Source organism: Balaenoptera borealis (genome assembly GCF_965194805.1).
Source record: "Balaenoptera borealis genome assembly, chromosome: 1".
Taxonomy (NCBI): domain Eukaryota; kingdom Metazoa; phylum Chordata; class Mammalia; order Artiodactyla; family Balaenopteridae; genus Balaenoptera; species Balaenoptera borealis.
This window is the reverse complement of record NC_138860.1, coordinates 178198782-178212559: the sequence shown is the minus strand read 5'-3', so window position 1 is coordinate 178212559 and position 13778 is coordinate 178198782. Positions and strand designations below refer to the sequence as shown.

General features: G+C 35.6%; 1 protein-coding gene across 24 annotated transcripts in view; it reads right to left on the bottom strand.

The window, feature by feature from the left end:
• The window catches only part of EIF4G3 (eukaryotic translation initiation factor 4 gamma 3), a 391559-nt gene that overhangs the window by 73279 nt on the left and 304502 nt on the right, over positions 1-13778 (bottom strand). For all 24 annotated transcript variants that reach the window (XM_082372341.1, XM_082372360.1, XM_082372352.1 and 21 more), the window contains one exon: positions 11051-11221. In XM_082372341.1, coding sequence (XP_082228467.1) covers positions 11051-11221 — 171 coding nt within the window. The remainder of the gene's footprint in view (positions 1-11050; positions 11222-13778) is intronic.

Sequence of the window (13778 nt, the reverse complement as noted above, 5' to 3'; positions counted from 1 at the left end):
AAATAGTAAGTGCTGGTGAAGACTGAATTATTGAAACTCTCGTGCCTTGCCAGTAACATCCTGGAAAACAGTTTGGTATTTTCTAATAAACTTAAACCTATGTTTAGCATACAACTCACTGATCCCATAGCTAGGAATCTACCCCAAAGAAACAAAAACATATGTTCACACAAATCCTATATGTGAATGTTCATAGCAATTTTATTCATAACTGCTAAAACCTGGAAACTGTTTACCCTGTGAATGGATCCAGTAATAAAAAAGAATAACCTAATAATACACATAATATTATGGATGAATATCAAATGTATATGCTGAGTAACAGAAGCTTTATTCAGAATGATTCCATTTAAATGACATTCTGGAAAAGGCAACATTATAGGGACAAACACATGGCTGACTGCCAGAGGTGGGCATGGGTGGGAGAGGATGAATACAAAGTAGTACATGAAAATTTCAGGGGGCTGATGGAAATATTCTGTATCTTGATTGTGGTGGTAGTTATATGACTGAGTGTGTGTGTTGACAATTATAAAATTATACACAAAAAAAATAAATTTTACTAAATGTAAATTACGCCTCAGGAAAAATATGAAGTTGTAAAAATCTATGAAATCATGATATAATAACCTGAAAAGGCCTATAAAATGTTTTGTTTGATCCCTATATAATTTATATCTGAATACTAGGATTTTTAGAATATGTACCCCTAGGTCAACAGTTTTCTCTAGGCAGAAGATAGTAAATAAATTAAAAAAAAATTATACTATCAACTTTTTAAGCAATGAGTCAGTATCCTTGTATAAAGAAAAAAAATTTTTTCAAGTTTATTAGAGACGGGGGAGTCATTGCACTTCTCTAAATTGCCTGTATCAACTGAGACAGTATCATTTAGGTCTAAAACTTTAATCTGTGCTTTACATAAAAACAAAATAAAATAAAAACAAAACCCAGCCTTCAGATCCTCAAATATATCAGAAGATAATTTAAGCTTATAAAAACAGGATAATAAAAAGGTCATTTATTGAAGTAACATACAGCAAGTGACTACAGTTCATAATACTCTGTTGCGGGACTTCCCTGGTGACAAAGTGCCTAAGAATCCACCTGCCAGGGCTTCCCTGGTGGTGCAGTGGTTGAGAATCTGCCTGCCAATGCAGGGGACACGGGTTCAAGCCCTGGTCTGGGAGGATCCCACATGCCGCGGAGCAACTAGGCCTGTGAGCCACAATTACTGAGCCTGCGCTCCGCAGCAAGAGAGGCCACGATAGTGAGAGGCCTTCGCATCGCGATGAAGAGTGGCCCCCGCTTGCCGCAACTAGAGAAAGCCCTCGCACAGAAACGAAGACCCAACACAGCCAAAAATAAATAATAAATAAATTAAAAAAAAAAAAAAGAATCCACCTGCCAATGCAGGGGACGTGAGGTCGATCCCTGGTCCAGGAAGATCCCACATGCCACGAAGCAGCTATGCCTGTGCGCCACAACTACTGAGCCCACGTGCCACAACTACTGAAGCCTGCAGGCCTAGAGCCCACACTCTGCAACAAGAGAAGCCACCACAATGAGAAGCCTGTGCACCGCAATGAAGAGCAGCCACCGTTTGCTGCAACCAGAGAAAGCTCTCACACAGCAGTGAAGACCCATTGCAGCCAAAAATAAATAAATAAATAAATAAATTTATTAAAAAAAAAAATACTGTGTTGCAAATATCCTATGATATGGCTTATATGTGGAATCTAAAAAAAAAAAAAGGTACAAATGAACTTATTTACAAACCAGAAACAGAGTCACAGATATAGAAAACAAATTTATGGTTATCAGGGGGGAAGGGGAGGGAGGAATAAATTTGGAGATTGGGATTAACATATACACAGTATTATATATAAAACAGATAACTAATAAGGACCTACTGTACAGCACAGGGAACTCTACTTAATACTCTGTAATGACCTATATGGAAAAAGAATCTAAAAAAGAGTGGATATACGTATACATATAACCGATTCACTTTGCTGTATACCTGAAACTAACACAACGTTGTAAATCACCTATACTGCAATAAAAATTTAAAAAACAAGAAAAAAATAAGAGTGTTGCATATTTGAAAAGTTCTTATCACAAGAAAAAAAATTTTGTAATTCTGCATGATGATGCATGTTAATTAGACTAATTGTGGTGATCATTTTGCAATATTTATACAAATATTGAATCATTATGTTGTACACCTGAAACTAATATAATGTTGTATGTCAATTTATACCTCAATTAAAAAAAAAAGGAAACCTCCAGCATCAAAAAACAACAAAAAATTGACTGAAAATCATTTATTCATTATAACTGAGTATCTATTTGATGCTCCCCAAATTCTGTATTAAGTACAAATGAAGCATAAGGCACAGTAATCAAAACCATTAAAATTGAGCTGCAAAGACAAGAAAGTTACAAGAGAAATGATACAACAAAGCATGAACTTGATTAGAAGCCAGAGAAGTGAGTCATTTAGGTACAAGAGAGGTCAGAGGCAATGGGTTAGTCAGGAAATACCTTTAGAAGGAAATGAGAATAGGGCCAGATTATGAAGGGCAGAAAAAGCTGGCTAAATGAAAAAGAGGGGGAAAAGACATTTTAGGAAGGGGAAAATATTTTAGGAAGGAATTGTTATTGAGGCTCTTCTATTTCAGGAACAGAAAACAACAAGGAAAGATCAGAGGACTAGGGACTTCCCCTGGTGGTGCAGTGGTTAAGACTCTGTGCTCCTAATGCAGGGGCCCCAGGTTCGATCCCTGGTCAGGGAACTAGATCCCACATGCATGCTGCAACTAAGAGTTTGCATGCCACAACTAAGGAGCCCAACTGCCACAACTAAGACCCAGCACAACCAAATAAATAATAAGTAAATAAATATTTAAAAAAAACCAAAACAGATCAGAGGACTAGTGTGCACTAGTTGGGAGAGAAAATGATAGGAATTAAATGATAGATTAAAAGCTAGAGTGAAGAGACAAAAATCAGCCTCTCAGGTAGATGAGTCAGGCAGCAGCAGTGGGAATACTGTATCAAGAGAAGAAAGATGAAGCAGGGAACCCAAGCAGTAGAACCACAACAGCAGTGTATGTATGTGGAAGTAGTCTAGACACGTCATTAGCAATGATTTCCTAGAAATATTTCAAGGAAAAGATTAAATCTTATGATACAGGAAAAATAAGGTCACTGGTGGTCATTCATAATGTTGTTATAAATACAGTGGTAGGAACAAAAGTCAGGGTGAATGAGTTTTCTGGAAGTGGAGGCAACAATAAAACTGTTGTTTTGACAAAAGGGAAGAAATAGAATAACGGGTAGCAGGAGCAACAGGTCAACATGGGGTTTACCTGTGCAGAGAAGAAGAATAAAAACACAAAAAAGAGAGGGAATGAAGCAAAGATGTTCTGTATTAAGAAGAAAAAGTGTCAAGAAAAAGGAGGTTGTATTGGCCCTGAAAAAGAAGTCTATTAATCCTGCACTGTATTTGCTTTATCTATTCACTAAAGAACACTTAGCTAATTAATGACATCTCGAAGTCAGTATAATTATTCTTCTGTTTCTGAAATTAATAATGGAGAGAACTTGGTCAGAATAGCCATCACTGTTAGATAGCCTCATCCACCAGAGGGCAGGCAGCAGAAGCAAGAACTACAATCCTGCAGCCTGTGGAACAAAAACCACATTCACAGAAAGACAGACAAGATGAAAAGGCAGAGGGCTATATACCAGATGAAGGAACAAGATAAAACCCCAGGAAAACAACTAAATGAAGTGGAGATAGGCAACCTTCCAGAAAAAGAATTGAGAATAATGATAGTGAAGATGATCCAGGACCTCGGAAAAAGAATGGAGGCAAAGATCTATAAGATGCAAGAAATGTTTAACAAAGACCCAGAAGAATTAAAGAACAAACAAACAGAGGTGAACAATGCAATAACTGAAATGAAAACTACACTAGAAGGAATCAATAGCAGAATAACTGAGGCAGAAGAACGGATAAGTGACTTGGAAGACAGAATGGTGGAATTCACTGCTGCAGAACAGACTAAAGAAAAAAGAATGAAAAGAAATGAAGACAGCCTAAGAGACCGCTGGAACAACATAAAACGCAACGACATTCGCATTATAGGGGTCCCAGAAGGAGAAGAGAGAGAGAAAGGACCCGAGAAAATATTTGAAGAGATTATAGTCAAAAACTTCCCTAACATGGGAAAGGAAATAGCCACCCAAGTCCAGGAATTGCAGAGAGTCCCATACGTGATAAACCCAAGGAGAAACACGCCGAGACACATAGTAATCAAACTGGCAAAAATTAAAGATAAAGAAAAATTATTGCAAGCAGCAAGGGAAAAACGACAAATAACATACAAGGGAACTCCCATAAGGTTAACAACAGATTTCTCAGCAGAAACTCTACAACCCAGAAGGGAGTGGCATGATATACTTAAAGTGATGAAAGGGAAGAACTTACGACCAAGATTACTCTACCCAGCAAGGATCTCATTTAGATTTGATGGAGAAATCAAAAGCTTTACAGACAAGCAAAAGCTAAGAGAATTCAGCACCACCAAACCAGCTCTACAACAAATGTTAAAGGAACTTCTCTAAGTGGGAAACACAAGAGAAGAAAAGGACCTACAAAAACAAACCCAAAACAATTAAGAAGATGGTCATAGGAACATACATATCGATAATTACCTTACATGTGAATGGATTAAATGCTCCAACCAAAAGACACAGGCTTGCTGAATGGATACAAAAACAAGACCCATATATATGCTGTCTACAAGAGACCCACTTCAGGCCTAGGGACACATACAGACTGAAAGTGAGGGGATGGAAAAAGATATTCCATGCAAATGGAAATCAAAAGAAAGCTGGAGCAGCAATACTCATATCCGATAAAATAGACTTTAAAATAAAGAATGTTACAAGAGACAACAAAGGACACTACATAATGATCAAGGGATCAATCCAAGAAGAAGATATAACAATTATAAATATATATGCACCCAACATAGGAGCAGCTCAATACATAAGGCAACTGCTAACAGCTATAAAAGAGGAAATCGACAGTAACACAATAATAGTGGGGGACTTTAACACCTCACTTACACCAATGGACAGATCATCCAGACAGAAAATTAATAAGGAAACACAAGCTTTAAATGACACAATAGACCAAATAGATTTAATTGATATTTGTAGGACATTCCATCCAAAAACAGCAGATTACACTTTCTTCTCAAGTGCGCATGGAACATTCTCCAGGATAGATCACATCTATCACATCTGGAGAATGTCACAAATCAAGCCTCAGTAAATTTAAGAAAATTGAAATCATATCAAGCATCTCTTCGGACCACAACACTATGAGATCAGAAATCAATTACAGGGAAAAAAACGTAAAAAACACAAACACATGGAGGCTAAACAATACATTACTAAATAACCAAGAGATCACTAAAGAAATCAAAAAGGAAATCAAAAAATACCTAGAGACAAATGACAATGAAAACACGATGATGCAAAACCTTTGGGATGCAGCAAAAGCAGTTCTAAGAGGGAAGTTTATAGCTATACATGTCTACCTCAAGAAATAAGAAAAATCTCAAATAAACAATCTAACATTACACCTAAAGCAACTAGAGAAAGAAGAACAAACAAAACCCTAAGTTAGCAGAAGGAAAGAAATCATAAAGATCAGAGCAGAAATAAATGAAATAGAAACAAACAAAACAATAGCAAAGATCAATAAAACTAAAAGCTGGTTCTTTGAGAAGATAAACAAAATTGATAAGCCATTAGCCAGACTCATCAAGAAAAAGAGGGAGAGGACTCAAATCAATAAAATTAGAAATGAAAAAGGAGAAGTTACAACAGACACCGCAGAAACACAAAGCATCCTAAGAAACTACTACAAGCAACTCTATGCCCATAAAATGGACAACCTGCAAGAAATGGACAAATTCTTAGAAAGGTATAACCTTCCAAGACTGAACCAGGAAGAAACAGAAAATATGAACAGGCCAATCACAAGTAATGAACTTGAAACTGTGATTAAAAATCTTCCAACAAACAAAAGGCCAGGACCAGATGGCTTCACAGGTGAATTTTATCAAGTATTTAGAGAAGAGCTAACATCCATCCTTCTCAAACTCTTCCAAAAAATTGCAGAGGAAGGAACACTCCCAAACTCATTCTATGAGGCCACCATCACCCTGATACCAAAACCAGACAAAGATACTACAAAGAAAGAAAATTACAGACCAATATCACTGATGAATAGAGATGCAAAAATCCTCAACAAAATACTAGCAAACAGAATCCAACAACACATTAAAAGGATCATACACCACGATCAAGTGAGATTTATCCCAGGGATGCAAGGGTTCTTCAATATACGCAAATCAATCAATGTGATACACCATATTAACAAATTGAAGAATAAAAACCATATGATCATCTCAATAGATGCAGAAAAGGCTTTTGACAAAATTCAACACCCATTTATGATAAAAACTCTCCAGAAAGTGGGCATAGAGGGAACCTACCTCAACATAATAAAGGCCATATGTGACAGACCCACGGCAAACATCATTCTCAATGGTGAAAAACTGAAAGCATTTCCTCTAAGATCAGGAAGAAGACAAGGATGTCCACTCTCACCACTATTATTCAACATAGTTTTGGAAGTCCTAGCCATGGCAATCAGAGAAGAAAAAGAAATAAAAGGAACACAAATTGGAAAAGAAGAAGTAAAACTGTCACTGTTTGCAGATGACATGATACTATACATAGAGAATCCTAAAAATGCCACCAGAAAACTACTAGAGCTAATCAAAGAATTTGGTAAAGTTGCAGGACACAAAATTAATGCACAGAAATCTCTTGCATTCCTATACACTAATGATGAAAAATCTGAAAGAGAAATTAAGGAAACACTCCCATTTACCATTGCAACAAAAAGAATGAAATACCTAGGAATAAACCTACCCAGGGAGACAAAAGACCTGTATGCAGAAAACTATAAGACACTGATGAAAGAAATTAATGATGATACCAACAGATGGAGAGATATACCATGTTCTTGGATTGGAAGAATCAATATTGTGAAAATGACTATACTACCCAAAGCAATCTACAGAGTCAATGCAATCCCTATCAAATTACCAATGGCATTTTTTACAGAACTAGAAGAAATCATCTTAAAATTTGTATGGAGACACAAAAGACCCTGAATAGCCAAAGCAGACTTGAGGGAAAAAAATGGAGCTGGAGGAATCAGACTTCCTGACTTCAGACTATACTACAAAGCTACAGTAATCAAGACAATATGGTACTGGCACAAAAACAGAAACATAGATCAATGGAACAAGATAGAAAGCCCAGAGATAAACCCATGCACCTATGGTCAACTAATCTATGACAAAGGAGGCAAAGATATACAATGGAGAAAAGACAGTCTCTTCAGTAAGTGGTGCTGGAAAACTGGACAGCTACATGTAAAAGAATGAAATTAGAACACTCCCTAACACCATACACAAAAATAAACTCAAAATGGAGTAAAGACCTAAATGTAAGACCAGACACTATAAAACTCTTAGAGGAAAACATAGGAAGAACACTCTTTGACATAAATCACAGCAAGATCTTTTTTGACCTACCTCCTAGAGTAATGGAAATAAAAACAAAAATAAACAAATGGGACCTAATGAAACTTCAAAGCTTTTGCACAGCAAAGGAAACCATAAACAAGAAAAAAAGACAACCCTGAGAATGGGAGAAAATATTTGCAAATGAATCAACGGAAAAAGGATTAATCTCCAAAATATATAAACAGCTCATGCAGCTCAATATTAAAGAAACAAACAGCCCAATCCAAAAATGGACAGAAGACCTAAATAGACATTTCTCCAAAGAAGACATACAGATGGCCAAGAAGCACATGAAAAGCTGCTCAACATCACTAATTATTAGAGAAATGCAAATCAAAACTACAATGAGGTATCACCTCACACTAGTTAGAATGGGCAACATCAGAAAATCTACAAACAACAAATGCTGGAGAGGGTGTGGAGAAAAGGGAACCCTCTTGCACTGTTGGTGGGAGTGTAATTTGATACAGCCACTATGGAGAACAGTATGGAGGTTCCTTAAAAAACTAAAAATAGATTTACCATGTGATCCAGCTATCCCACTACTGGGCATATACCCAGAGAAAACCATAATTCAAAAAGACACATGCACCCCAATGTTCATTGCAGCACTATTTACAATAGCCAGGTCATGGAAGCAACCTAAATGCCCATCGACAGACGAATGGATAAAGAAGTTGTTGTACATATATACAATGGAATATTACTCAGCCATAAAAAGGAACGAAATTGAGTCATTTGTTGAGACGTGGATGGATCTAGAGACTGTCATACAGAGTGAAGTAAGTCAGAAAGAGAAAAACAAATATCGTATATTAACGCATGTATGTGGAACCTAGAAAAATGGTACAGATGAGCCGGTTTGCAGGGCAGAGGTTGAGACACAGATGTAGAGAACAGACATATGGACACCAAGGGGGGAAAACTATGGTGGGGTGGGGATGGTGGTGTGCTGAATTGGGCGACTGGGATTGACATGTATACACTGATGTGTATAAAATTGATGACTAATAAGAACCTGCAGTATAAAACAAACAAACAGACAAAGAAAACAACGAATACTAAACTTTCATTGGGTTATTTGTATGGAAATATGTTAATATAAATGTTACAGACATTAAAAAAAAAAAAAGAATAGCCATCACTAAAAAGTCTACAAATAACAAATGCTGGAGAGGGTGTGGAGAAAAGGGAACCCTCCTACACTGTTGGTGGGAATGTAAACTGGTGCAGCCACTATGGAAAACAGTATGTGTGTCCCTTTAAAAACTAAAAATAGAATAGCCTTATGATCCAGCAATTCCACTCCTGGGCATATATCCAGACAAAACTATAATTGGAAAAGATACATGCACCCCCACTGTTCATAGCAGCATTATTTACAATAGCCAAGATATGGAAACAACCTAAATGTCCATCAACAGATGAATGGATAAAGAAGATGTGATATATATATATAATGGAATACTACTCAGCCATAACAAAGAATGAAATAATGCCATTTGCAGCAACATGGATGGACCTAGAAATGATCATACTAAGTGAAGTAAGTCAGAAAGAGAAAGACAAATACCATATGATATCATTTATATGATGTAGAATCTAAAATATGACACAAATGCACTTATCTACAAAACAGAAACAGACTCACAGACATAGAAAACAAATTTATGGTTACAAAAGGGGAAAGGGGGTGGCGGAGAGATAAATTAGAGTTTGGAATTAGCAGATACACACTACTATATATAAAATAGATAAACCACAAGGTCCTACTGTATAGCACAGGGAACTATATACAATATCCTATAATAAACCATAATGGAAAAGAATATAAAAAATAATATATGTATGATATACATACACACACACACACATATATATCTGAGTCATTTTGCTGTATACTAGAAACTAACACAACACTGTAAATCAACTATACTTCAATACAAAATTGAAAAAAAAATCATGGGGAGAATTCTGTTACAGAGTAAAGACGCAGATTACACGTCACAACAAACGGACTATTCAGTAACTACAACACTGTGAGTAACAATCTCTTGAAGCTTCAGTTTCTTCTAGGAAGAAGAAAAAAGAGACAATATCTATTCCTTCCTTCATAGGTGTTGTAAGAATCTAATGAAATACGGCACTAATACAAGTGCCTTAAATACTAAAACAAAATCTTTTCATCTTCAATGATAAAGATTTAGCAGGAATTTTAACTACCTTTGCAAACCTTTTAGGTCCCTATTCATTAAGTAATTCTCAGAGGAACTGGAGGGAGGGATGTAGAAGATGCTTTAAAAAGAAAAAAAAAGGTTGAGATACATTGAGAAGAAATGGAGGAAAGATCAGGTACTTGATTTTAGTGAATCTGGAGAAGGATGTACTTAGGGACAAATGTCTGGGGCAATTACTAGAAAGATGAACAAAGGCAAGCAGCCAATTAAGGTTGGACAACACGGCTTTGTGTTGGATCAGTTCATCTTGGTCCTGACTTTGTATGAACAATTTTGCTGGTTAGCATATTGTTTAACAAGTATTTATTGAGTATCTACTATGTATGAGGCTCTGTGTGTGCTCAATCAAAATCGGGATTTGTAAGGCACATCTCTTTCCCAGGAACATTATCATACTAAGTACATAACTGGGCTCCAGGAACCTACCAAGTGCTTTATATTGCTTCATTTAATCTTCACAATGCCCTATGAGGTACATTATATTAGCATCTTATTTAGTATCAAATTAGTATCTTAATTAGTATCAAAAACATCCAAAGGATATAATAGAGGTAACCCAGGGATAGGAACTGGCATTGTGTGTACAGCAAAAGATGAATAGAGACTTTGTATAATTTGACACACAAAAATAATTTTGTGTGGATTAAAGGAATTCATTCAATTTACCCTAAGGAGTTCTGAGGGCAGGATATGTACAGAAAGATGCACAGACTTCAATTTTATTACAAAGGACTATGAAGAAGATGGGTTTCTAAATTCTAACTTATTAGAAATGAAACATAAAGCAATATACTAACTAGACTAGCACAGGGTAATGACTGAGAATCTAAAAACACATTTTTAAGAAAAGCAAATATTGATCTAAAGCTGAATGGTAGAATTCTATGATATATGAGCCCTCTAAATATAGTGTCTGTTTTGAAAAGCACACAGAATGCAATTTCAAGAGAAAACAGTAGGTGGCTGGCATCTATGATAGCTTTTAGAATAATGCTTGTAATATGAAAAAAATCAGGAAAAATCTTAAACTGAAATCTCTACATATATTATAATAACAGGGCAAAAAGACAAATTAAAACAATATCATTATAATTCCAAAACAGTGTTAGAGTGTGCTTCTGTTCTCACCTGGGTTTTAATGTTTTCAGGATCCTCAGCTTGGCTGTCTCGTTTTTGGCTGGGCTTCCAGGCGTTCTCTGCCTTTTTCAGGTGCACGTCTTCTTTTACAGAGACTGTGATGATCTTTCTGGGTTCTCTTCTCTGTCCAGGTTGAGATCTCCGTGGTCCAACATTCAACAACTAGGACAAGAATATTTTTTATAATATCGACACAGAGTACTTACAATTTACTGTCTCTGCTGTGCTGCTCAAGTCAGGACTGATGAACACACCAAACACTTCTGGATGCAAAGATGGGTACTAGGCATTCAATTTAGATGTGATCTTTTTTTTGGAGGGGGATGTCTTAGAACACCATCACTGTAATTTACACCACCACTACAATTTTTGACCATGAAATCCTAAATGAGATAACTAAAGTGATAGAAAATTATGTTTGATAAAGCTGTTAGTCCTAACAAAAAAGATTACCCTTAACTGAAGCATCTTCTTTTTTTTTTTTAACTAGTTACGTGACTTGGGACTGGTCATTTGAACAATTACAAAAATTCACAGGCAGAAATCATCACAGTTACAAATGTGCTTCAAAAACTGCTTCTCTAAACTTCATGTGAAATGCAAATACACCCTTACCATGAAAATTATCTATAGCATAGACACCCAGCCTGACTGTAGATCTTAATGGATCCCTCAAAGTTTGCTGGGTCAGAAATACTAACACAAGTCTTCCTTCTATTATTAATGAAATCCAACTAAATTGCTCTCTGAAAAAAATGTCTTCCTTTCTTTGTCAGCTCTTTGTTCCTTTCTAGAGTCCCTCTGTACTCATTCTGTTGAAACCAATATATGTTAGCATGTCACACTGGTCATCAAATTAAAAATTGTTACTGTAAGAGCAATGGTAAGTTAAAAGTTGTATTCTGTGTATTAAAATATTCATAATAGTTGCTACTCTAAATGCTTGGAAATACTTTTTCACGATTAAATATTTGGGTTGATAGTAAGTTCTGCTCCTCCCAGATCTGTAGCATATTGACAGCCTTTACTTTTTCTAACATGTCCTTCTCTAAACGATGAGTAAATATTGCAATTAGGTTTCAAGAGGAAAGAAAAAAACACTTCACACAAGACATATAGACCAGAATCATATCTCACGTAATGTCCCAACACTACCCTTTAAGTAGAAACGTAAAGGTCATGCTTTATATATAAAGACACATTCTAAGAGACATGGTCTGAGGCCTTTGATAAGCTTCAAAGCCTTTACACATGACTTATCTCAGAATTAATTATTCTCTTACCCTTTACCATCTGCCCTAATTAGAAATAGCAGTATCAAGGATGTATCAGGATCAAAACTTAGAATTTCTGGAAAATACACAGCAATCTTGTCAAATACATCCAGCTAAGGACTTGGTACTGATGATATGATCTTAAGACTATTTCATAAACATGAAAAAGCTGAGGTCAAATAAACCCAGAGGTACCATGCATGGTGTAACTGAGAGAGAACTAAAGAGGATCACCATACTAGAAAAGTACCAACAGGGAACAGCTGCTAAACCAGACAGTACCGAAACCTTGATATGGTAGCTCAGGCAAAAGAATTCTGTTAAGAAAAGGTAGTAAACCATGTATTGTCTGGTTCTTATAATTCAGGATATAGTCTAGTGTTAATTTCATGTGGGTTACTATCCTTTTCAATGTTTGGATAAAATTCAAAGATCACAAGGCATTTAACTTAATCAATGCATCTGAACATAAAAATTTGTCAAGGACAAAGATTGGTGGGTGTAATAAAAGGTAATTATGTCAAAATCGTGTAAGAGCCATAGTATAATCTGTGGATATAATTTTAATCATGTTTGAATAAAGTTAGAAAACGTCCACTTCCAAAAAAATACTGCAAACACCAATGAATGTTTGAGATTTCTAAAAAGTAAGTATGATTTACGCTACAACTCTTTACCTGCCCCAAGACAGGTTATATGAGTAATATGAGTGAATTTCAAACAAGCAGCATAAAGATGTGAGATACAGTACTAAATAGATAACAACAGTGTTTCAAAGGAAAAAAAGTTTTGAAAAGATAAGATAAACTGTTAGTCTAGGATTAAAAAATTGAAATTATAATCCACGTGCAGCCTTCCAAGACAAATTTAACTTTATCTGTATCTCTGGATAAAACTAAGATAGATACTGTTCACAAATATTTACCTAAGTATACTGAGTCCTCAATAGATTACTATTCTTATAAATGCTTAACATGCTTGATTAATTAATCTCTAACATTCTTATGCTTATACTCTGAGAATGTTTATACTCTGAGAATGATTCACTGTCTGGTGAAGTGGAGAAAAGAGGCAGATTAGAAGACAAAAGAATTGTGGACTCTTGAATACAATTCTGCTACTTATGAGCAAAGTTACTGTGAGCAAGTCTCAACTTTGCTGAACTTAAACTTTCTCACATATTAAATGCTTATCTTACCTACAAGTTATTACGAGGATCACAGGATACAATAAGGCATGTAAAAGGACCTTAAAAACTAGGTACAATATCAGGTATTATCATCAATACCAAAGGAAAAAAAGAAACTTTTAAAAAAGTGATATATAGACTGGTATAATTACCTTTAAACATTTCGTGTCCTTTGTGTGTGTGTGAAAAACTTAATATAAATTGTCAGATTTACAGTATCTTTCAAAAGTTGCACCATATGTAATGAATGACTTAT